Raw genomic sequence first — 26,141 nt, forward strand, 5'->3', positions numbered from 1 at the left:
ACACACACACACACGCTGCAGCTCGAGTTCACATCACACACACACACACACACGCTGCAGCTCGAGTGTGTTTATCGAGCCGAAGAGACTCACGTCACTCTCCTCATAAAACTGCACTGGTTACCAGTCGCCGCTCGCATCAAACTACAGAACAAGCACTGGCTCTGAACCTTCAGCTAAACTCACTTCAGTCCTTCACACACACACACACACACACACACACTCTCTCTCTCTCTTCAGAAGCTTGAGTTCTGCGAGTGAACATCATCTCAGAGACACACAGAATCACACACACACACACACACACACACACACTCTCTCTTCAGAAGCTTGAGTTCTGCGAGTGAACATCATCTCAGAGACACAGAATCACACACACACACACACTCTCTCTCTCTCTTCAGAAGCTTGAGTTCTGCGAGTGAACATCATCTCAGAGACACAGAATCACACACACACACACACTCTCTCTCTCTCTTCAGAAGCTTGAGTTCTGCGAGTGAACATCATCTCAGAGACACAGAATCACACACACACACACACTCTCTCTCTCTCTCTCTTCAGAAGCTTGAGTTCTGCGAGTGAACCATCTCAGAGACACAGAATCACACACACACACACACACACACTCTCTCTTCAGAAGCTTGAGTTCTGCGAGTGAACATCATCTCAGAGACACAGAATCACACACACACACACACACACACACACACACTCTCTCTCTCTCTCTCTCTTCAGAAGCTTGAGTTCTGCAAGTGAACATCATCTCAGAGACACAGAATCACACACACACACACACACACACACACTCTCTCTTCAGAAGCTTGAGTTCTGCGAGTGAACATCATCTCAGAGACACAGAATCACACACACACACACACACACACACACACACACACTCTCTCTCTCTCTCTCTCTCTCTCTTCAGAAGCTTGAGTTCTGCGAGTGAACATCATCTCAGAGACACACACACACACACACACACACACACACACACACAGAACTGTTTCCAACACTCATAATGAATCATCATATTAGAGTGATTTCTAAAGGATCATGTGATAGACTGGAGTAATGATGCTGCAAATTCAGCTTTGCATCACAGGAATAAATGATAATTTAAAGTGTAATAAATTGAAAACCAATTATTTTAAATTGTAATAATATATCACAATATTACTAATATTGTAATTAGTATATATATTATTAATATTGTAATAATATATCACAATTTTTTGATCAAATAAATGCAGGCTTGATGAGCAGAAGAAACCTCTTTCAAAAACATTAAATATAGTAATGTGTCCAAACTTTTGGCCTGTACTGTATATATATATATATAAATAACCTAAACAAGCCCCTTAAAAACACAATAAGAGCCATTCCACCCAATGGGTGACATTTCTGTCTGCAGGACAATATATATATAAATGCATGAAAATGAACTCTAGGCTTCCTGTGACGTCATGGTTGTGGCGGCAGCCTGATTTTTAAGCTCCCAGAGGAGAATTTGTAAAAACTAGCCAAACCTTAATTATAAACCTTATTTTCTGCAAAAAAACACTCACAATAATCAATCGAAATGGCCTGCAATCGAAAAGATACGGATAAGAAGGGTAAAGCGTCGAAAGAAGATGAACAACCGAACCCAAAGGACGAGGGAGGAGAAGAGCACATGGCGGCAGTGCTAGCCGAGCTGCGAATACTAAGAAAGGAGCACGCTGAAGCCTCTAAAGACACTAAAGACTCCTTAGCAAGAGTAGAAGCCGCACTGGCCGAAGTAGACGAAAGGATGACGAAATTAGAACAGCGTGTGACTGAATACGAACAGAGGCTGAGTGATGCAGAAGATAAATCGCAAAGAAACGAGCGAGCCCTTCATTACTTGCTACAAAGAGATGCCAGCTTGTCTGCAAAATGTGAAGACCTTGAGTCCAGAGCAAGACGGAATAACGTCCGCATATACGGCGTGAAAGAAGACGAGGAAACCAACAAAGACATGCTGAGTTTCGTAAATGATCTCATCCGAACCTCACTGACATTACCAGAAGAGCTCAACTTAAATGTAGAGAGAGCACACCGCTCACTGAGTATGAAACCGAAAGACACAGCGAGCCCCCCGAGATCCATTATCGTTAGATTTCTGGACTACAGAATCAAAGAAACGGTAATCCAAGAAGCATGGAAACACCGCGGAGGAGTGCCATATAACGGACAGAGGATTTTCTTTGACCAGGACTACACGTCAGACATCCAGAAGAAACGCAAGCAAGTAAGAGACGTGATGAAATTGCTTAAGGAGAAGAACATCAAAGCTCAATCGCCATTTCCTGCCAAGCTGAAAATTTACCTGAAATCTGGAACGAAGACCTTCACGACCCTCGCAGACGCGGCCGTAACGCTCGGAGAGTTGGGTATCCAGGTTCAATTGAACGAACGTGAGACACTACAGGCGGAACTTTTGAAAAACAAATGGACCGAGGCTTCAACGTCAAACAGAGCGAATTCAATGACCACCGCGGACTTGAAGAGCATTCTCCATGGTGGCCATCGATGAACAAATGAAACATTACTGAACTGTGAGTAAGTTAGTGATTTAAAAAAAAAAAAAAAAAAAAAAAACATTTACCCTGTAACACATGTTTGGCTAGTTTTATTATTTAAATATAGCTAATAGGAAAGGAAGGGTTCTCCTCAGTTGAGCGTTTTTTTTTTTTTGTTTTTTTATATATAATTTTTTGTTTTTTTTCTCTCTTCTATTCTTTATTTTAAATTTTTTTTTTTTCCGTCGGCGTTTACATTAGGCCATATTACAGGCAACTTATCGTGTAAGCTATACGTTAGTTGCAACAGCACTGTGTGCACATCCCCAGAGAGACCGGTCACAACTCTCTGTCCTTGTTGAGACTGAGTTTATGCTTGTTAGTACAGTCGGGTTTTTGGAAGTTTTTTTTTTCTTTCTTCTTGTTCTATTTGTGAGTTCTTGTTCTCCACAATGGTGGAAGTTATATGTTATTCTTACAATTAAGCAGTCACATAAGATGCTTTGTAAACACGGGTATGGGTCTACATTTGGAAATTTAATGTCTACTATAAAAAAGGTCAAAATCATGGGATACTGTTATCCACATGGATAAACTGATTGTAGTAAGCTATAATGTCCGTGGATTAAACCATACTATCAAAAGGAAGATAATATTCAATCAGCTCAAAAAAATGCAATGCTCAATTGCATTATTACAAGAAACCCACTTATCAGAGAGTGAGCATATAAAATTAAGAAGGGAATGGGTTAATTTAGTATATAGTGCCTCAAATGGGAAAAAAAGAGGGGTGGCTATTTTAATCAACAGAAACTTGGCCTTTAATGCAGAGAAGGTGATACAGGATAAATCAGGTCGTTTTGTTATGGTGGTTGGGACTGCTGGAGGAAACGAGGTATCCATCCTAAATGTATATGCCCCAAACGAGTATGATCTAATGTTCTTTAGAGAGATCGCTAACATCATTGCAGGCAATGTAAAAGGGGTATTAATAATAGGAGGGGACTTTAATGCAGTGCAGGATGGGAAACTGGATAGGATGCCCACTGAGAAGGGATCTCAGTGCTCCAAAACAAAAACCTTAAATAACTTTATGTCCGAACTGGGTCTTACTGACCCATGGAGAGCTAAAAACCCAAAAGGAAAAGATTTCAGTTTCTTCTCTAATGTCCACAATAGTTACTCAAGGATTGATTTTTTCTGTCTCCCCCAACAATACATGCATAAAGTAACAGACTGTTTCATTGAACCTATAACTCTGAGTGATCATGCACCTATTGTGCTGAAAGTAGATCTAGGCATGCACTCTTTTTTCAGATATTGGAGGTTAAACGTATCACTGCTGAATAAGTCTGAAATAGTAGAAGAGTTAAGCAAAACCATAAAAGAATATTTTGAGATCAATGATAATGGTGAAGTTGATCCTTCAATTCTGTGGGAGGGAGCAAAAGCAGTTATGAGAGGAAAAATAATACAGATATCATCAAAAATAAAAAGACAGCGACTTAAGGAACAACTAAATCTGGAAAATAAAATAAAGCTTTTAGAGACACAACACAAAACCACAAGATTGAGCAACATTGCTACAGAACTTAAGGAGACAAGAAAAGCCTTAGACAAACTCCTGTCATATAAAGCGGAAGGGGCTTTAAGATTTTCTAAACAGAGATATTACGAGATGGGGAATAAAGCTAGCCGCCTTCTAGCATTTCAACTTCGTAAAGCTCAAGCTAATCGTACTGTATGCAAGGTTTGTCATCCTACACTGAGTAGAACAGTATCTCAACCCAAAGAGGTAGCAGATGCCTTTGCATCATTCTACCAAAACTTATACAAAGAACCAAGATTACAAACATCAGGAAAGGATACTGATACTTTCCTCACTGGTTTAAATCTCCCCACATTATCAGAAGAAACATCTAAACAGATGATAACACCAATTACAGAAACAGAAATAAGAGAGGCTATAAAAAGATTGAAAAGCAACAAATCTCCAGGAGTCGATGGGCTTCCTGGAGAATTTTACAAATGCTTCATAAATAACCAAGGTGTTTAGATACTCCCTCTCTAAGAACAACCCTCCGGAGACATGGTCACAGGCTATTATATCTGTGATTCATAAAGAAGGGAAAGACCCAAACACTGTTAAGGATATAGACCCATCAGCCTGATATGCAATGATCAGAAAATACTGACAAGTATTTTAGCACATAGAGTTCAAAAACATATTACTACTCTGATTAAGCCAGATCAAACAGGATTTATTCCTAACAGACAGGGTGCCAACAATATAAGAAGAACCCTAAACATAATTACTTGTGCTAAAAGAGACAAACAAACATCAATGTTAATAAGCTTTGATGCACAGAAAGCATTTGACACTGTAAATTGGGACTTTTTATACAAAACGCTATCAGTAATGGGATTCCACCCAAAATTTGTTGATTGGGTCAGAGTTATTTACAGAAATCCAAAATCTCGTGTCAGGGTAAACGGATGCTGTTCTGAGTTCTTTGATCTACAGAGGGGGGTGAGGCAAGGGGACTGTCTTAGCCCTCTGCTCTTTGCTATAAATATTGAACCCTTGGCAGCATCTATAAGACAGAATGAGGAAATAAAAGGCATAAAAGACATGGGAAATAAGGAGCACAAGGTATCTCTTTATGCAGACGATATCCTGACCTATATAAGGGATCCAGTGCTTTCTGTCCCTGCACTGCTAGACACCTTAAAAAAATATGGAGAACTCTCTGGTTATCAAATCAACCAATCGAAGTCTGAGGCAATGATGCTAGTTGGACATCGGCCAACCCAATTATCAGAAAGGCTTGATTTCCACTGGTCGCAAGGATTTAGATATTTGGGAATTTTCATAACGACAGGCCTATCAAAACTGTTTAAAGCCAATTACGGTAAATTGTTGGGCAACATAAAAGCGGACCTTACTAGATGGGAAATTCTTCCACTCTCCCTGATAGGAAGAATAGAAACTATAAGAATGAACATTTTACCAAGGTTGCTCTTTCTCTTCCAATCACTACCTATATATGTTCCTGCCTCCACCTTTACTACATTAGATAAATGGCTATCCAAATTTATTTGGCAAGGAAAGCGACCCAGACTTAAATTTAAAAGACTATTTTGGCCAAAGGAAAATGGAGGCCTGGACTTGACTAGCTTTAAAACATACTATTGGGCAGCCCAACTGAGATCAATGGTTGCGTGGATGTCCCAAGATACTGACACTATATGGGTTGGAATGGAGCAGAGTGAATGCCCAAATTTCCCATTAGATTCAATCCCATTCCTAAACCAAGACATATGGGGGAAGAATAAGATTACTAATGTATGGAGTAAAAACACCTTAAAAATATGGTCAATTGTGAGGAAAAAACTACAACTTCCCATGACTATTTCCAGAGCTATAAGGATAGCAAACAATTGTGAGTTCTCCCCAGCTAGGCTGGACAAGGGTTTCCTGAAATGGACAGAAAGGGGTCTAGTGGTTTTGGACCAATTGTTTGACGGAGCAGCCTTGAAATCATTTGAACAGCTCAAAGAGAAATATGATTTACCAAAACAAGATTTTTTTAGGTATTTACAAATTAGACATTACCTCCAAAATCATCAAGAACAGGAAAGGCTCTGCTCTCTACCAACAAAAATAGAGTGCTTCTTCATATCAATAACAGAAGGAATAGTGAAGTCAAAATTTATTTCACATATTTACAAAATATTGCAGGAAGAATTTAAAGGAAATAATTTAGATATTAAAGAAAAATGGGAATTAGAAATTAACACAATAATTACAGATAAGCAGTGGGAAACTTCATGCAGTCAAGGACACAGGGTAACCAGTAGTCCTAACTGGAAGGAATTTGGATGGAAAATTAAAATGAGATATTTTAGAACTCCATTCATAACATCAAAATGGAGTAACAATTCAGACGGCTGTTGGAGGGGTTGTGGCTTGGTGGGAGATCATACTCATATATTTTGGGACTGCCCAAAGATAACAGAATATTGGCAAAATGTACAAAAAGAAATAAAAAAATGTCTTTGTATTGATCTACCTCTTGAACCATCATACTTTGTGCTGGGGATACTGCCAGTTGACCTTGAAGAGAATAACCAAACATGTTTGCTGAGAATCCTTCTTTTAATAGCGAATAAGGTAATCACAGCCTCCTGGCTGAAGCCACACCCTCCAACGGTTGCACAATGGAGGGAGAGAATCCAAGATGTTTATAACATGGAGCATACAACAGCATACTTACAACTGAAAGCAGATGTATTCCTTAATAAATGGTCCTCCATTGCCCAACATTTTAATTTGATATGACTATTATGCAGACTATATTTTTCTTACTTTTATTTTACTTATTTATCATTTATTTACCAATGGTCATTTGTATTGTAAAAAAATTCTGTACTATCTTCCAAATGTATATGTGGTATTGCACTTGCAGAGATAAGGATCTTTCCCCTCACATGTATTTTTGTTAGGATGGAAGACATCTATGGACTGCTATTCTATTTGTAGACTTGCCCTTGACACTTTACTGCACCATCAATATTGTACCATCAAAATGTTAATTCGTGACATACTGTATGACTGCACTTGATAATAGGAAATAAAAGAAAAGTTCAAAAAAAGAAAGAAAATGAACTCTAAAATACATTTTATTATTAAGCAACGTGTCCCACACATAAGGCTAACTGCAAATTTAAAATGTATAGGCTAATTAAACACATTAATAAAAACTACCTAGAACACTAAAAAAAAATAGCATTTGTTGCATGTCCCCACACTCTCTCTCTCTCTCTCTCTCTCTCTCTAACCTTTACCATGAAATATAATGAGTAAAATCCTTCAGAAATCTTTTTTGTTTCTTTTTTCTTTTCTGTCAGACTAAACTGGGAAGGGTCAGACACAGCTTAGCACTCGCATATTGTTGTGCTATTGTTAGTTTAATTGCTTTTATTGCTCTCTTCATTTGTAAGTGTGTTTAAAAGTAAATGTACATCTGTCTCAAGAATACAATCTCACACTCATACAAAATTCAACATCTCTCTCTCACACACACACACACACACATCTGGACAGTTTAGAGCACTGACACACACACACACACACATCTGGACAGTTTAGAGCACTGACACACACACACACGCGCGCGCACGCGCACACACGCACCTGGACAGTTTAGAGCACTGACACACACACACACACACACACAAACCTGGACAGTTTAGAGCACTGATCTATGTAATGACTGGATCGCTCATGACGTTGTAAACTGCCAGCACGCAGTGAAGCATACAAGTGTAAAATGATGTAGAAACACTTCAGAGCAGCATTAAATCACAAGTGTCCAATAGCGTCACCATTTGACAGCTTCAAACCGAGCTTATACTCACGCAATACTCACGTATCCTTGCTCGATGAAGAACGAGACAACACCATGAGCCCAACGGGCGGTTGAGATTTAAAAGTCTGATTTTCGCGCTTCAGGGCAGTGACGAGTACATATGTAGTCCAGTGGTTGTCAAGACATCGTTGGCACAACCTTAAGCAATGGCCCTGAACGGTGGTTTAATGTCAACATTGTGACAACGCTGTAACAACCTTCACCACACAACGTATTTATAGCAACCTTTTGGCCATGCTGCTAAAACGTTGTTAGAAGGGCGGGTACGTTGTGCCAACGTTCTGTGTTTGCTGGGTCGTTACTTACATTAACTCATACAATTTGTATTATGCATTTCCTGAACATGTACTTGCTAACTAATCAAACACTTTATTTGAACAAACTACTAATCTATAAAACACAATCGGTCTTCCGACCTTTAACTATCGTGTTAACTTATGTTGATATGCGCGAGGGAGAGAGATACAGCGCTCGTGTCTGAAGATGGTGAGAGTGCGCGCGGCCGGGTCTCTCTCTCTCTCTCTCTCTCTCTCTCTACTTATCTAAATAATTCGTTGTTACGGCGACTTATTTGTTCCCTCGTTTTAATAAATCGTGGACTCGTAACAATTCCCTCCATCACTTTGATTTAACGAATTACAACGTGGCCACAATATAGTAAAACGAGGGAACAAATTAGTATAACTTGCTGAGGTATTATTAATTCGTGGCCACGAAACACTATTCAGACAAATTCACAAAAATATAGGTCTTTAGCATTTACTACTTAATAGTATTGTAGCAGGGTGAAGTGTACCCGTGTTGATGATTGGCCAGTGTCATGTGAAAGCATTGAACCTATCAGCATGAATCATGAATGGGAGAGTAGCTGAAGAGCCGTCTCGGCTCTGTGCTGCCATCATGCACAGGCTGCCCCGGGCTTTGAGTTCATTGACGAGCAACCGGCGGCATGTTGAGGCCAGCGAATACGCATAGTGCTGCGCTGAGAACATTTCCGATTGAGTGAAAGGCGCAAGGGTTTCACAGGGTTGCCAACTCTCACGCATCTCGCGTGACAGTCACGCATTCAGCCTCAATCTCACGCTCTCACGCTCAACAAAGAAATCTCACGCAAAAATAGACATTCTTCTGTGCTGTATTTTTTTTTCACTCATGTGCACTAAATTTCAGAATTACTATAAACAATTCAGGCTCTTAACTACTGGATGGACCACTAGTTATGGCGCAAATGATTTAAAAATCTCCCACAATCTAGAGCGAGCACGCATGCGAGACAGAGACTGTGCTCCAAACCAACCGATAGCGCGCGCACGCACGGCAGAGAGGGAAAGCATAAAGCATAAACCCCCCCCCCCCCCCCCCCCCCCCCCCCCCCTTTTAGAAGGGGGGATAAATCGTCGGCAGCGTTCCTCCTTCCGCCATGCTTCTTCTCCATGTGAGGATTGTTTACATTAAACTAGAGTGCGCACTGCGCCGCATGCACACAGTGCATCGTGTGGGGATTGTTTACATCAGAGTGCGCACGTGTTTCGCGCAGCATATACGCAGTGTTTGTTTAAGCGGTTGATGGAAAATAAGCTAATGCGCGTTCTATATAAATTCTGATCTATTATTTTTCACGGTATTTTGAAGTGCCCGCGATAACAATATTGTGCATATTCATTACCGCGATTTATCGCATTACCGAATACCGGCACATGTCTACTATCCACTGGTGAAAACAGAAAATAAATATGCTGTCTATCCATAGGTGAAAATATAAAATAAATATTCTGTCCATCCAGAGGTGAGAACTAAATATGCTGTCTATCCAGAGGTGAAAATATAAAATAAATATTCTGTCCATCCAAACTATATATGCTGTCTATCCAGAGGTGAAAATATAAAATAAATATTCTGTCCATCCAGAGGTGAGAACTAAATATGCTGTCTATCCAGAGGTGAAAATATAAAATAAATATATGTCAATCCAGAGGTGAAAATATAAAATAAATATTCTGTCCATCCAGAGGTGAGAACTAAATATGCTGTCTATCCAGAGGTGAAAATATAAAATATATATATGTCAATCCAGAGGTGAAAATAGGAAATAAAATTGCTGTCCATCCAGCGGTGAAACCGGAAATTAGCGGCGAAACGGAAATGACAGAGAAAATGGAAATGACGTAGGCTGTCTATCCACTGGTGTCCAGCCAGTGGTGTCTAGCCGGAGGTGAGTCTGCGGGGCTGCAGCTGGATGCTATTGTGTTAACTGGGGGAACGCGCGTGCACGCAGATAGTTTTACCTGGATTTCCAGACGGCTACAGATTCGTCGCAGCCATTTTTCACGGATCCATGATTAAAAACGTATGTTTCACCAGTTGTATACACACTGGTATGCATAATAAAGCGATTTGTTTTGAAGTGTATATTCCTGCGTATTTGACGCAATTTCAAAGAGGTTTAACATACTTTAGTGTCAAGCTCAGAAACCACGCCTATGTTAACGGGGCATTCGGTTTCATTGGATGAACAGTCTTGTCCGCGCACTTCAGAAGACGTGTAAGAATCTTCTTCTCAACATTAGTGTATCATATTTTCTGTAGTGTGTTGTCATGAGTTCTAATCACAAATAACAACAGATGTAGATTAAATTAAAGTAGCTAGACTACCTAAAAGAAACATAAATTGCAAAGTCATTTACATTTTTTTCCAGTTGCATTTATTGATCTGCATATAGCCTAATTTTATAATGGATTATTATTTTTTATATAAAAACACTTATCAGCTTATTTTACTCTGCTGATTATAAGATCTCTTTTCTTAACCAGCTCTGACGCCTCTGTATCCTTTTCCCTGGACATAAAGCAGCTATGCTTATAGGGTCATGAAGTTAATTATCTCATGAACATTTTCAACAGATTTATAAAATAAAAATAAATAAATAAAAAATAAAAACTAATTGTGACTCTTCTTCTTTCAGAACAATTCTATATAGCAAATATAGTAATATTGAATTGTACATTGTGTCGAGTTTTCCTGTAGCTCAAACAGTAGAACGTTGGTGCTTGCAACGTCAAGTCCATGGGTTCGATTCCCAGGGAAAGCAAGAACTGATAAGAATGTAAATGTGTACCTTGAAATGCAATGTAAGTTGCTTTGGATAAAAGCGTCTGCCACATGTGTACATGTACATTATGCTCAGTAGGAGCATGAACTTGAATGTTGTGTATCTAATGTCTTGTATTGGACATGTAGAGAACACTTTGTCTTTAGTGATTAAAGTCCTGTGAAAAACACTGAGAGGCAACCACAAATTGTATTACTGAAATAAGCAAAACATATGATATAGTGATAATGAATTATTACAAATATATACTGATATTCTCTATGGCTAATATTCTCATAGGCCTACATCACTAACCTCTTAATCATTTGTCACCTCACACGATTAGCATGACCCTAGCTCTCTAAAACAATAGGAAATGCTTTATTGTTTACTTTTTTGCTGACCTCTTTAACAAAAGAAATATGACACAATCTTTTTATGTAATATACATTTAAATTATGCCAGTTCTCTTCATTTGACTGGTACCATGAATCTCATTAACATATTCTCTTTACTTGTTATTCATCACATCATGTGCTTTCATTATTGTCGTCTGCTAACTGTTAGGAACAGATTAAAAGGTCTATAAATTAGGTGTCGTTGTTAGGCCATATACTGCCACAGCAAATGGACGCAATTAAAGTTAGACAGATCAAAAACTTTGCAGGATAACCAACATCACGATCGCTGCTCAAGAAAGGAGCGTGATTATATAAAGAAGGAGATGTGAACATTTCACAATGAAGGCTGATGGTGTGTTAAATTGTTCTTAAAAAGATAATACAACTGTGACATTTATTTACTAATATAACATGATTATATTAGATGGAGAGCAGCATAGGTATGAAGGCCAAACTGGCCAATGGGTAAGAAAAATGTATACATATACACTGCAAAACAAGTAACTGTTCTTCATTAACATGTGACTTATTCTATAGTTTGATCTCCCTTAGATCGAATGTTCAGGATGTTGAAGGTGGGACTGTGTGGTCAGATCTCCCACTGTTGGCAAATACGTCTGTCCTGCATGCATGCACATTTGCCTATTTTTTTCCTTTTTTTTTTCTTCCTTTTGTTATTGTTGCTTTCATACCCGTTAGCTAATAAATATGTTTGTTGAACATTCCTCTGAATAAATGCTGTGGGTAATTCACTGGATCCATAAGCTATGGCTTCTCAATTTTCAACACTCTTTAGGAACATTTATGGAGTCTAGCCTACTGTATGCTTTATGCTTTAACTCATTCCTTAGTAACATTAAAATAAATAATCAATACATGCTTGACATCCCTTTTACCACAGCAGTATTGCTGCTCAATTTAAATTAAGCCACAAATTGGCATCATAACAATAATCTGCGAATACACACGCACTGCAAAGACACAATGTCAATAGCATAATTTATTTAATCTACTTACAGTTGTCGTCAGATATTCAATTTCATTGAAACGAATGTAACAAAATAATGTGGCCGTGGTCTGTGTCGTGAAATTAAAACACATTAAAACTTCCCTTAAATGCGTCTGAAACATTCAGCGGAGCAGCGACAGAGTAAACAACAGTGTCCTAATATGATACAAACATTTACCAATAACGTGGAAAGCTTTTAAATCTGCTCAGTGAAAGATTCGCTGTGACGAATCTGTCACCGGCGTTCAACATCTGCTGGAAATCCAGGTAAAACTATCTGCGTGCACGCGCGCGTCCCCAGTTAACATGATCCCCAGTTGATCCGTAACACCGGGACGATTGCTCGCCGCAGTGTGAGAACTAAAGTGGAAGCGTGGCTGTTTTCTCGCTGGCTTGCTCTGCTCTTGGAGTGTGCGGCCGACCGTGGCATGTTTGTTTCATTTTGATTTGTCTCTTGGTTTGCTCCGAATTGTAATTGAGATTTTTCTTTATTTTGTCTAGTGCTCATTTTTGCGTATTTTGTATGTAATATAATTTATTTTTCTTTTGTTTAAGTTTATTTTGAGTTCCAAAACGAGAGTGAAATTGTTTTTGAAATTTAATTGTTTTTTTTTTGTGTATTCTTATTATTTTTTATGTTTGTGAACTGACTGTTTCTTTCTTTTTGGGGCTGGCTTTTACCAGTTAGTTAATGTTTATTGTTTGTCTTTTCTTTTCCCTCGTAAACAGCGTGACGAAGAAAGTGTATAGAGGAGGGGTTTAGCCGCTGTTTAACGGGGTTCACATTGAGTGTTGTGCTTATTGAGTGACCTGACTTCACCAGAGTGGGTGTGTGTGGATATTAAGTGTGTTGTGTGAATTGAGGGTCACAGCAGGCCATCTCCCTCCTAATTAAGCTTTCTCGTGTATTTGTTTTTTTTTGTATTTGTTATTTCTTTATTTTGAAGTTTTGTAAAGTGGTGTTTGTTTTCCTTTTCTTTTTGACATGTGAATATTGAGCCCTTGATGTTAATGTATTGATGGTTTTAAATTGTGTATTTGAATAAAGCTGCTTCATCTTCGGTACTCCCTGGCCTATGTCTCTCTGCTCACCCATTTCTTTTGGTTACGAACCTGTGCGCCCCCTGTCTTGGGGCTGAGTTCCCGGTATATACCGGGTGGCGTAGTCGACCGTTATATAATTGTTGTTTCATACAGTCCCCCCAAGTACCTGACGCCACTGGCCACAGTATCAAACTGCTTTTCTTACCTGTGAAGACAGCTCTTCAGTGAAGGCCAGCTAGTGTTCTCGTACAGTTTTTTATTCCTTTTGCAAAGAAATTGCCGTTTTTTTAATAAGCAGGAAAAATGTCCGACTTTAAACAAATACCCATTTAAATGCTTAGGATGTTTGCGTTGTAAAAATGTACAGGGAGACTTTAGATTTAAAAACGGTGTCTCGTTAGGCAATGTTTTCTCAGTCAAATCATAAAATTTCCTATTGATTCAATAGAAGGCGTGAGCTCAATAGAGAATACCAATATGGCGGGGCGGTGGCTTCACTGTTTATGAGTCATGAGCGATCCAGTCACTCTATATAGAGCAGTGGTTTAGAGCAGTGTTTCTCAAACTTTTTCTGGCATTCTCCACTTTGGAGGTAACAAAGGGTTAATACAATGTATTTTATTAACATCACATTTTAAAAACAAAATCAAATAACAGCATTACAAACTTTCAAATAGAGAAAATAAAAGTGCAATTATATTATCACTTTGCATGAAATAAGACTTTGTTCAAAAGTAAATAATAATAATAAAGCAATTGTGTTTTGCCTATGATAACATCGAATTAAAATAAAATAAGTGTGGACAAGTTGTGCTTTGCTTCATTTTTGTCACTTTGCAAACTGCATGCAAAAAGAACAAACAAAACTGACACACAAAAAAAGACTAATCTTATTAGCTATTTTATCAAAGGCGACCGTTATTTATAGCGTATCACTTTATTGTTTCCATGGTGACGCGTCATTGCTAGTCACGTGACACACCGCAACCACAATAGAGCATCACAGTCCCGCCCACAGCCTGAGAGAGCTTAGGTGCCGGAAGTAAATTTCCCATTCATTTCTCCCATTGACCTTTTGGGAAAATCCGTATCTAAAGAGTTTTAGAGCATGTCTGAGGATAACCAGCTACGGCTGAACTCATAAGCATACAACATATCATTTCGAGTGAAAAAACAAAGAGAAAATCCAAAAAAAGTCAAAGGTACAAGACTGTGTACATATTTTCATTTCCGAGCGAAGGAACTACTCATCCCATAAACCACCGCGCCTCACTGAAGTCGACTGAAGCCACAACCGCGAAAGAGCCTTTTGAGCGACTTCCAAATCTGACGACGGCCACGCAAACTTTTTCCTCCAGTGAATTTTATATAGTGAATGTGCAGTTAATAGCAGTTCTTTCAGTAGTAATCGTGTAAATAATAGTGTTTTATATAGGTATTGTGTATTGGATTTTATATTTATCATCGTGTATTTTATCGTGTATTTTATATTGTGTGCGTGTGTGAAAGCGGTTAACGATAACGTTAGCAACAAGACATTAATCTGTGTTTAATGAGATGGTTTAGCATGTGTGTTCAGTGTGTAGTTTGTGTGTTTATTTCAAAGCCCTTTATGACACAGGACACTCTGCTGACAGGACAGGTTGAGGTCCATGCTCATTTTATTCATGAAGTTATAGTTCATCCTTAATTTTAATAACATTTAATGTATTATCAGTGATTTCAGGCCCCCCCCAAAAAAAGTCACATTCATCTAATCTTTCCTAACGATCCGCTAGCTACAAAACCTCAAAAAATAGTGGATTTGTTCTTTCACTATTAGATAAAATGGTAAATTAATTTGCTCTGGCCTCCCATGCCACTAAGTTTGCCCTGCTATTATTCCAATCAAGGAAATGTAAAAAGGCTTGTCAGAGTTATGTGCTATTGGACAGCCACAAACAAGGTTTAAATAAATAAATGCAGTGTCTGGCTGTATGTTGTTAAAGTCACGCTCCGGATGTTCGGGGTCTTTTTTGACCCCATATAGGATCCATAATGCCCCACTAGACCATAAAACCGATAACTTGTCATGAAAATCACAGAAATGATGAAGCAACACTATACTACAAGCACAATGTTAAATGTGCGCACACACACACACACACACACACACGCGCACGCGCACACGCACACTCACACGCACACGCACCACCATCCCCCAACATCTGCAATAGTGAGCATCTGCTGGACATTGTACACACGGAAAGCTTCTCCACAGTTCTCTGCACTGTAGCACAAAGAATCTCAAGAGATCTCTCGCATATTGCCAGTGTTTCCTTGCTAGACTTGGTTGGACCAGAATGCACATTGCTGTGGAGAAACAGTTGTCGTACTGCTCGTTTAAGAAAAAACAAAAAAAAAAAAAAAAAAAACATTTTTAATAATACAAATATATAATTGTTTTGTTTACTTCTCATCTGTACATTAATGCTGTGCTTTGGGAGATCTGAAGTAATTTTGTAGCCTACCTATTTACTGCAAAACTCCTCAGCTACACCATTAGCATGCATATGAAATATTACATTTTTAAGAAAAAAAAAAAACATTCATTAATAATGATCAAAATTAAATATGAGTTGTTTCTGGATATTGATATATTTGTTAGATGCATAATTCTGCCATCTGGTCAGAATTTGTTTGCAGATAATATAGTTTTAGCCAGAAAGTGTAATTGCCCCATAGAGATCCATTCATTATTCTGGATGTGACTTACTGCTCTTCTAACAGCTTTTGTTATGAATATATATTTAATCATTTTAAAATACATTAAATCAGTATTTTTGTCAAAGTTTAGATTTTTTTTGTTTTTGTTTGAGGTCTTTTGAAGTGTCTTCTTATTGCAATAATGCCACATACATTTGCAATAATGCCACATAAGTTGCCACTAAAAGAAAATACTTGATTGCAATTACATATTTATTTCAATAATCCAAATGTATAAAATGATTAACTTTAGAATAAGAAACTAATTTTTAGTAAATAAAACCAACAACAACAACAAATAAACAGCAATATGCGGATAGGAACATGAGTGAAGAGTGAAGTGAAGAGTGTGTGTGTGTGTGTGTGTGTGTGTGTGTGTGTTTGTGTGTGTGTGTGTTCATTCCACATTGCATTAGTGCTCTAGTACCAGGCCTTCATTCAAGTCTGAATCTGTTTCTGATACACATTTGTTAAAAACATGCAGGAGAATATTTCATCAGATGATATTGGTCACGTATTGGCGGTGATAGTCATCCTGATTCACAGATATCACTTAAAGTCAAATCTCTGAGTATATTAGCTGTTATTTTCATTTGATTTACAGTAGATTTTAGATATTGTGGCATCAGTATTATGACAATCTGGTATTCGGATTTCTTAAGTCATTACACAGAAAATATTCTGAGCTGTTTTTTAGGTGCACAGAGACATCAAGAATCAACATATGAATCTCAACAGTGGTGACAATCAACAAAGCTTTCTGTGACTTTAGTAGCTTGTTTTGTGACGGTCAATGACATTTTATTTTTATTTTTTTACAGTGTACATTAGTTAACGTGAACTTAGTTGAACATGAATTATTTAACACTTCTGAAATGAACAATACTTCTATAGCATTTATTAAGTAAGGGATAATGTTCATCCAGCCGGTTGTTATGCAGAATAAACCCCAACAGGGAGATCAGGATCAGCATCACTCTGAAGGGTTTATTCTGTGATAATAATAACAGGCTGGATGTTCATTATCCCGCTGATTACACGGCTATTTGCCACATAAGTAAATAATTAAACACGAAATATTGATTGAGTCGAAATATTTTATTAGCTCTTTAAACACAAAGCTTCTGCGGAGAAAGCAGTTCAAACTAGACGGACATTTAAGAGATAAGGTAAACAGTAATACTTATTACACAGCATTTCGCCACATAAATAATTATGGGGATAAGAGATGAAACGGTTTTAAAATCATATCGGATTTGGGTGTAATGTGAAATAAACCAATCAGAGCATCATCTCACATTCCCTTTAAGAGCAGGCGCGCTTGTTCCATGGCGGATTGCTATTATAACGGCGGATTCGCCAGGAGCGGTTCACAGCCGAGGAGACCGACGTTCTCGTCACGGCCGTAAAACACAGAGAAGTGACATTGGGGATGGAGAAACCCACCCAAATTAGCTGCGGTTAAACAGGCGTATAATAATTTGGGTAAATGTGTAAACTAGATTTATGCCTATATTTTCACATCTTCATGGACACCACAATGATTTCCCTCGTGTGGAATATTTTTCCTTGTAATTAAGTATGGTTTGCAAAAATGGCAACTGCTGCATCTGTGTGTAGATGAGCGAAGCAAGGTGTATGCGCGTTGTGCACACGCTACATTATGGCCAAGCATGCGCCCTTAAAATAGCATCTGAATAACGTGCCACTGACTTTAGACTAGGTTTTCCTGGGGGAAGCGTTTGCGCCGGAACACGCCTCCTCTTTTTGCTGAACCGCAAGTTCATTCCCTAATTTACCGCTGTGCGTCGGGGGAAAAATAGGACTGATACATGCGTCGATGTACAAAGTCAATTGCGCTGGGTGCAAGATAGGGCCCAATGACCCATCATATCATTTGTATACAGCACATGGAGGTGCATGCAATTCTTGGCATGTAACGTTATACAGAACTCGTCAATTAACATCGATTTCCAATGTGTGTAAATTCTTGTTGACTCAATAATAAACTGACATTTCAGAGTTGGATCGGTTTGTTTTTCATTTGCATATTAATATAACATTATGTAAAATGTTAGCTAACAACAGTTGACTAGTAGGCTAAGTTATAATGTTCATCAGGTCTCTGAATGAAATTGTCCAACTAAGTTTGCTAATCATAAAAACCTGACATACCCTATGAATTTATGAACTTAGTCTACCTGGTTTTGTTGGTTGTTGAGCCTTTCTATCCTAAATGTTTACGACAAGGCTACATCACTACACAATCTGCCACATTTGAAAGAAATTTGACACTGTAAACAGATTGTAAAAGACATGAGGCGTGCGACAGCTAGCTAGGTGTGTGACAGTGAGAAAATGGCTAGCATCATTTACTTTGGGAGCCTAGGTAGCGCGAACTACGCAGATTATTTTAAGAAATGAACTCTCAGTAATGGTGAGACATTACCAGATCCCTACGCTATTTCAGACCACGAATGAATCAAAGATATGTCCAAGTGGCCAGCAATCATATGGCCCGATATATACACTTATTTAAATGGACTGTTTTCTATTTAATATATTTTAAAGTGTAATTTATTCCTGTTTATTCAATCAAAGCTGAATTTTCAGCATCATTACTCCAGTCTTCAGTGTCACATGATCCTTCAGAAATCATTCTAATACGATGATTTGATAAAACATTCATTATTATTAACAGTTATGTAAATTTTTTTTGTTCAGGATTCTTTGATGAATAGAAAGTTCAAAAGAACAGCATTTATTTGAAATATAATCTTTTGTAACATTATAAATGTCTTTACTGTAACTTCTGATTAATTTAATTCATCCTTGATGAATAAAAGTATTGATTTCTTACATTTTAAATCCATCTTTTTGGCGGTTAGTGCAGTTTACAGAACAACAGCTCTGTGTCATCTCTGTTTCTGCTAGATATGCTGTAAAGATTGCTGTTTTCTGACCCCTAGTTGCACGCGCATCTCTGTGATGACGTTGCACAGAAACTCATCTATGAGAACATTCATAAGCCACATGTTCACACAAAACATGAAAGCACACAGCCAGTGTCAAAAATGGAGATTTTCAGTTGTTTTTAGGCGCGATGTTAGAGGACGCTGCTAATAAAGTTGCTAGTAGGCCTACACATTGGATTCACGTTTATTAGGCTATTTAAAAAAAAATACCCCAGGTTTTATGCCGGTCGTATCATTTTATTTTGTTGTATTTATCCGCCACACCTTAAAGGCCAGTCCGTGAAAATATTGTCTGATATTAAACTGGTCCGTGGCGCAAAAAAGGTTGGGGACCGCTACAAGTGATATACATGTAGATTTTTTTTCCTTTTTTGGAGTGAGCGGGGGGCGATTTGAGTGGAGCGCGAAGCAAACTGCGTTGAGCGCTGAGCGATAATGAGCGGAGCGGCCTGATGTAGCTTTGAGCGGGGGAGCGGAGGGGTGAACAGTTCCGTGAGCGATGAGCTGAGATTCTCACCGCTCCACTCCGCTCATATGCTCTGGTTACAATGATACATTTTTTTAGCACATCATGCACAACCGAAGAAACAGTTACACTGACTTGTAGACACACAGAGATATAAAAAATCAGCACGTCTCTCAACAACGGTGGCAATAATTTATTTATTTATTCATGCAGCAGTGCATGCTGGGAGTTTTATATTATCCTGGAACCCAGCATGCATTGCGACATGAATGTTGATGTCTGTGTGTGTCTGAGTCATGCAGTAGTTCAAAATGTTTTAATGCAGTATATGATTTCAATATTCTTCAGAATAACTGATTACAGAAACATTGCTGGATTTCATGAGGTAGATTAACAGATATATGACAAATATTAAATAGCCATTAATTCAAAGCTTATACACAGGATGAGATCAGAAAATCATGTCCAAAATGATCATGACATCACAACAGCCAAAAACACCTGATCAACTTCCTCTTGACTTTGTCTTGCCATAACAAATGTGTTTTATAAGCTCAGTTACAGCAGCCAGAGAGAAACTAATGTTATAAAGTCAAGGGTCAAGAGACCAACTAAAGCAAATACTGATCTCCATCATGGTGACTAACTTTAATTATATTCAATAAAACATAAAAAAACTAAATATCTGTTAATTCGCAAATAATTCTCAACTTTTGTACATGTACGAAATAAATAATGTTAAACTGGTTTGTACACTGGTTTCACACTCAGTGTGGCTGGAAGTCAGTTTTTTTACAGCAAGGGTAAGGGAGAATGAACCTCATTGGTTCTTGCAGAAGATCAAACGTGCTCCGTAACAAAAGAATAACTCACACATTCTCACACATCAAGCAAGCATGTCTAAGCTTCCATTTAACACAACTGATGTGTGCGTTGATGAATTTTAGAGTCAATTAAATCTGTCAATCATGTAAAGTGATGTCTCTTCAGAAAATTTGGATTAAACTAAATTCAAATAGATCAGTTTCACAATCTCTTTATGAACTTTTTGAAGCATTGAAGTGGTAGCACTGTCAATGGAGGGACAGAAATATCTCAGATTTGATTAAAAATGTCTTGTTCTGAAAATGAATGAAAGTCTTACAGGTTTGGAACGATATGAGGGTGAGAAAATAATGAAAGAATTTTCATTTTTTGGTAACTAACCCTTTAAAAAAAACAAAACCAATCACACTAGACAGGATTATTGTTATATTACTTAACATACTTGAGTTTGTCCAGATGGTTGAGAGTATCAGAGAGCAGCTTCAGTCCTGATTCTCCGGGGTGATTGTAGCTCAGATCCAGCTCTCTCAGGTGTGAAGGGTTTGAACTCAGAGCTGAAGCCAGAGCAGCACAACCTTCTTCTGTCACCAAACACTGAGATAATCTACAACAACAGTAAGTGTTCATGTCAGTGTGCTTCATCTACTGGTGGCATCTGATTGATTTTAATGAAATCAGAGTGTTGTAAAATTTGCAAATTATCAGATACAAATTATCTAAAGGATATAATTGTAAGTTATAATTTCAAAATAAAAAAAAATATATTTTTACCCATAAAATCTAAAAGAATTAACCCTCTGGGGTCGACAGATATACCGGCACCTTTTGATGGATTTTTTCACATAATACAATACTAATTTATGTAATGTATGGTAATATGGTTATACAGCAATACATCATTCGAAACTGTAAAAAGTTTACGTTCATTTGTGTCCACTTGCAATCAAAACAAAACAAACAGGATGTTTTCTGCCGTCTCTGTGAACTTTTTTCCTGCAGTGCATCAAAAAAGGAAAACAAAATTCTGCAAATATTTGTCACACAGACAAGAGTAATATATCTGTAAATACATATAAGTGTCTACTTTTAAATGATCCTATTCAAAATGAAAACAAATATTCTCTGTTTATGTAATCTGTATAAGAGAGAGAGATGTAACTGTCTCTCGTGTCATTTTCCAGCAAATGTGAACATGCCTACAGACAGTGCACGCTATTCATATGGTAATGATCTGAGGCAATTCATGCAAACAGAGTCAACACCCACATCAACTCAAACGCATCACATTTCATCAGAATGATCATATTCATTTACTTTAATTTTGGGATACAGTGAGAAATAAATTAATTTTCACAATAAATTTTCCACGATATGTCCTTGTGTGGTTATTTTTCACAGAGCCTCAAATACCTCAGTATGTTGAGTTGACAGTTTAGACTCTTCGAACACCTGTGTCTTATTGCAGTGATCGGCGTGGAGAGACCGCTTATAAGCCGCGCGTTGGAACGAGAGAGAGAGACTGAAGAGAAAAAAAACGGTGGATCTGAGCTCTCATTTTTGAACTGTTAAGTGCCGTTGCCACGGTGAATGCGCGTTGTGCGTGACTTTTGTTTTACGTATTCTAAACAATTGTTGTAAAAGTACATTCGAACATACCCACATCATTTGCCAAAATACTGATTAATCTTTATGTATAACACATGCTATGTGTATTTACATGGCCATAAACACCAGGGGCCGTATTCACAAAGAATTTTAAGGCTAAAAGTAGCTCCTAACTGGCGAATTTAGGAGCAACTCCTAAAAATAATGGGCGTGTCACTCGTAACTTTAGGACTCCTAATTTTTATGACTAAGAGTAATTCACGAAGCATTTTAGCCCTAAAAGTAGCACCTAAGACTGGGACAGCTTAAAAGAAGTCGAGAGGACTCCTAACTCACTAAGACCTATTCACAAACCGCTTTTTGTGGCAGTTCACGTTGCGATGTTTTGAAATGCGTATGCGGCGGCTACAGGAGCTTCAATCGCAAGGGAACAATTTTGCATTGTAGGCATAACTAGAGATGCAATAACGCCACCAACAACAACCAAAACTAGGCTACTCATTGCATGTAAACTAATTGTAACGTTTCATTGTGAATCAAATTAAAATGTTCTTCTCTTTGCAAACGTAGGCAGAGGCATATAGTGACAGATTAATTCAATAATGTTGCAAAGATATTGCATCAATCCATATGTTTCATTAGGCTACTAGGCTATTTGTTTTGCCTTACTCTTTATTCATTTAGGCTGTTTATTCAGTTATTCATCATCTTCCGTCCTTCACACTACTTGTGTAGCGCACGCATTCTCAGACCTGTCACTCATCATCGTAGGGGAGGTGTTTGGAATCATTCCCGCGTTACAATCATCAGCCAATCAAAGTGGTCACTTCAGTCGAGCTCGTGCATGAGTAATGACGTCATCCATAGCAACGAAGACTCACTCTTAGTTTAGGAGTTGTCATTTTTCTTTACTAAGAGTAGGTCTGAAAGGCGTTGTGAATAACTTTTAAGAGAAAACTCCTAGCTAAAATCTTTTAGTGCGATTTAGGAGTACTCCTAGTGGTAAGATAAAATGCTTTGTGAATACGGCCCCAGATGTGATAAACAATGTCAATAAACTAAACACAAATCTAAAGCAATAATACTTTCCTTACATAAACATAACTATTACCGAATGCTACATTTGGAAAATATAAAATTAAGCACGCTTTGTCAACGGATCCAGCTGCAATTGGTAAAGAATAATTGTGTTCCATAACGACTGCACGAAACAAGCTAACGTTTGTTGCTTGATAGACGCTACAACTACAACTTCCGCATTTGTCCAGGACTCCGCGCAGTACGAGCGGAAACCGAGGGTAACGCGGATATGAAGCAATTGAGTGGCGACTCCCAGCTCCCCCCTACTCTAACGCCCCGTTTCCTTGGTTAAAAAAATCGCAATTTTCTCACGATTTAAAAATAGTTGGAAAAATTTGGGATATTGTAAGTAATCAGCTTAACAAAATATATAACACTAGCCTTGAGATTTTGGGATATTTTAATGCAAAATTCTTACATATTGTACCTTTAAGTACACAGAGCCTTAACTCAGTACTTGTTTAAAGCACCTAATCTGGTGCAGATTACAGTTTAAAGTCTTTTTGGGTATGATGTGGATTTTTTCCCATTCTTCTTTGCAGGTCCTCTCATGCTCTGTGAGGTTGGATGGGGACCGTCTAAGGCCACAGACAAGGGACACCCTGGACAGATGGCCAGTCCACCACAGGGCTCACACACAGACACATATATTCACACCTATGGGCAATTTACTGTCTCCAATTCACTTACTGTATTGTGGGGGAAAACGGAGTGCAAGGAGGAAACCCACACCAACACAGAGAGAAAATGCAAACTCCAAACAGAAAGGCATTTAATTACATATGCATAATGGCATTTGAGTATAGATTGATGTGAAAAAATAAAGCATTTCAGAATAAGTTTGCCAGGATATGTCCTTGTGTGGTTATTTTTCACAGACCCTCAAATACCTCAGTATGTTGAGTTGACAGTTTAGACTCCTCAGTCCAGCACAGAGCAGATTCACTCCTGAATCCTGCAGGTCATTGTTACTCAGGTCCAGCTCTCTCAGGGAGGAGTTTGATGACTGTAGAACTGAAGACACAATTTCACAGCACTGATCGGTGAGCTTACAGCGCACCAACCTAAACAGGGGACAAATAAGAAACAAATCATTACAAAAACAATATTATTAATACAGACTGGTGTTTTAGAGCAGTGGTTCTCAACTCCAGTCCTCGGGACCCACTACTCTGCACATTTTGTATGTCTCCCTTATTTAACACACCTGAACCAGATCATGCAGCTCATTAGGAGAGACTCCATGAACTAAGTGTGTCAGATAAGAGAGACATACAAAATGTGCAGAGCAGTGGGTCCCGAGGACTGGAGTTGAGAACCACTGTTTTAGAGCACTGTATGCATTGTCTGATGTTTTTGAGAAAGGTCTGCAAAGAACATGAATGTAAAGGCCCCGATATACTTCAATGGAAATCGTTCTCTTAAAAAAAATATTTATTTAAATCAATAACAATTTCAGTCACCACTACTTTTTTCTTAGTTCTCTTTCACACATACATAGAAATACATCAACAGTGAACCTGTGCAAATACGTCAGTTGGTAGTAACAGGGTTTCAACAACAGTAGATTCACATGTCCACATTAACTCTAAAATTTGGGATGCGGTGAGAAATAATCCTGAAAGAATTTACCTCACAAAAAAAGAGCAAAACTGTGGTTTCCGTTTCATTATGAGGGACTTGATACATTCAAGGATATAATTTATGATGAGCAAGTTATTTATTTTTTACATAAGAAAACATGCTATTTTTTACATAAACATGCACTATAAAAAAGTGAAAGTGCAGTTGTTATTTTAAAGAAGTATTTCTAACTGTTTCTACCTATAAATTCTAATTTTGTTGTTGTAACCTAATTCAATCAGGTTTATTTAACATAAAACAAGAGAATGCTGTTTTAACTTAACTGAGTTACATTGACCCAATATATATTGCTGCCAACTTCGAAAAATATTCATGCCCCTTATTTATTTATTTATTTATTTGTTTAGTCATGTTGCAACCTTATGCTGCCTGTAGTGTTTTAGTTTTTTTTTTCGACATCAATCTACACTATATAATGACAAAGCAAAATAAAAATAAACAGATTTGTGATACTGAAATATTTACTTTGCTTAAGTACAAAGAGCCTTAACTCAGTACTTATTTAAAGCATCTAATCTGGTGCAGATTACAGTTTAAAGTCTTTTGGGGTATGATGCCACAAGATTTGCACATCTGGATTTATAGATTTTCTCCCATTCTTCTGTGCAGGTCCTCTCATGCTCTGTGAGGTTGGATGGGGACCGTCTCAGGCCACAGACAAGGGACACCCTGGACAGATGACCAGTTCACCAAAAGGCTCACACACAGACACATATACTCACACCTATGGACAATTTACTGTCTCCAATTCACCTATTGGATTGTGGGGGAAAACGGAGTGCAAGGAGGAAACCCACACCAACACAGAGAGAAAATGCAAACTCCACACAGAAAGGCATTTAATTACATATGCATAATGGCATTTTGAGTATAGATTGATGTGAAAAAAATAAAGCATTTCAGAATAAGTTTACCACGATATGTCCTTGTGTGGTTATTTTTCACAGACCCTCAAGTACCTCAGTATGTTGAGGTGACAGTTTAGACTCTTCAGTCCATCCTGCAGGTCATTGTTACTCAGGTCCAGCTCTCTCAGGGAGGAGTTTGATGACTGTAGAACTGATGAAACAATTTCACAGCACTGACCAGTGAGCTTACAGTGTGCCAACCTAAACAGGGGAGAAATAAGAAACAAATCATTAAAAAAGGTGTGTGACCGTTCAAGTATGCCTTTTGAGATCAGTGTGCTCAATAATGTGCCTTTTTGTCCTTTGTCAATCGGTTTATACTTAAACTTATGACTTGACTCCAATAAAGGAAAATGTCAAAATACTGACGAACAA

At 38.0% G+C, this 26,141-nt stretch overlaps 2 protein-coding genes across 5 annotated transcripts in view; one reads left to right on the top strand and one right to left on the bottom strand.

Annotated features, from left to right (window-relative positions):
• The window catches only part of LOC311079770 (uncharacterized protein), a 186,253-nt gene that overhangs the window by 39,201 nt on the left and 120,911 nt on the right, over positions 1-26,141 (top strand). The window lies entirely within an intron of this gene.
• Positions 1-26,141, bottom strand: part of LOC311079600 (NACHT, LRR and PYD domains-containing protein 12-like) — a 137,040-nt gene that overhangs the window by 5,219 nt on the left and 105,680 nt on the right. The window contains exons 10-12 of the mRNA XM_084109175.1: positions 25,818-25,967; positions 24,105-24,278; positions 20,972-21,133 (exon numbers count right to left, since the gene is read on the bottom strand). Of these exons, the coding sequence (XP_083965301.1) occupies positions 20,972-21,133; positions 24,105-24,278; positions 25,818-25,967 (486 nt within the window). The remainder of the gene's footprint in view (positions 1-20,971; positions 21,134-24,104; positions 24,279-25,817; positions 25,968-26,141) is intronic.

This window comes from Abramis brama (genome assembly GCF_963993115.1).
Source record: "Abramis brama genome assembly, chromosome: 1".
Taxonomy (NCBI): Eukaryota; Metazoa; Chordata; class Actinopteri; order Cypriniformes; family Leuciscidae; genus Abramis; species Abramis brama.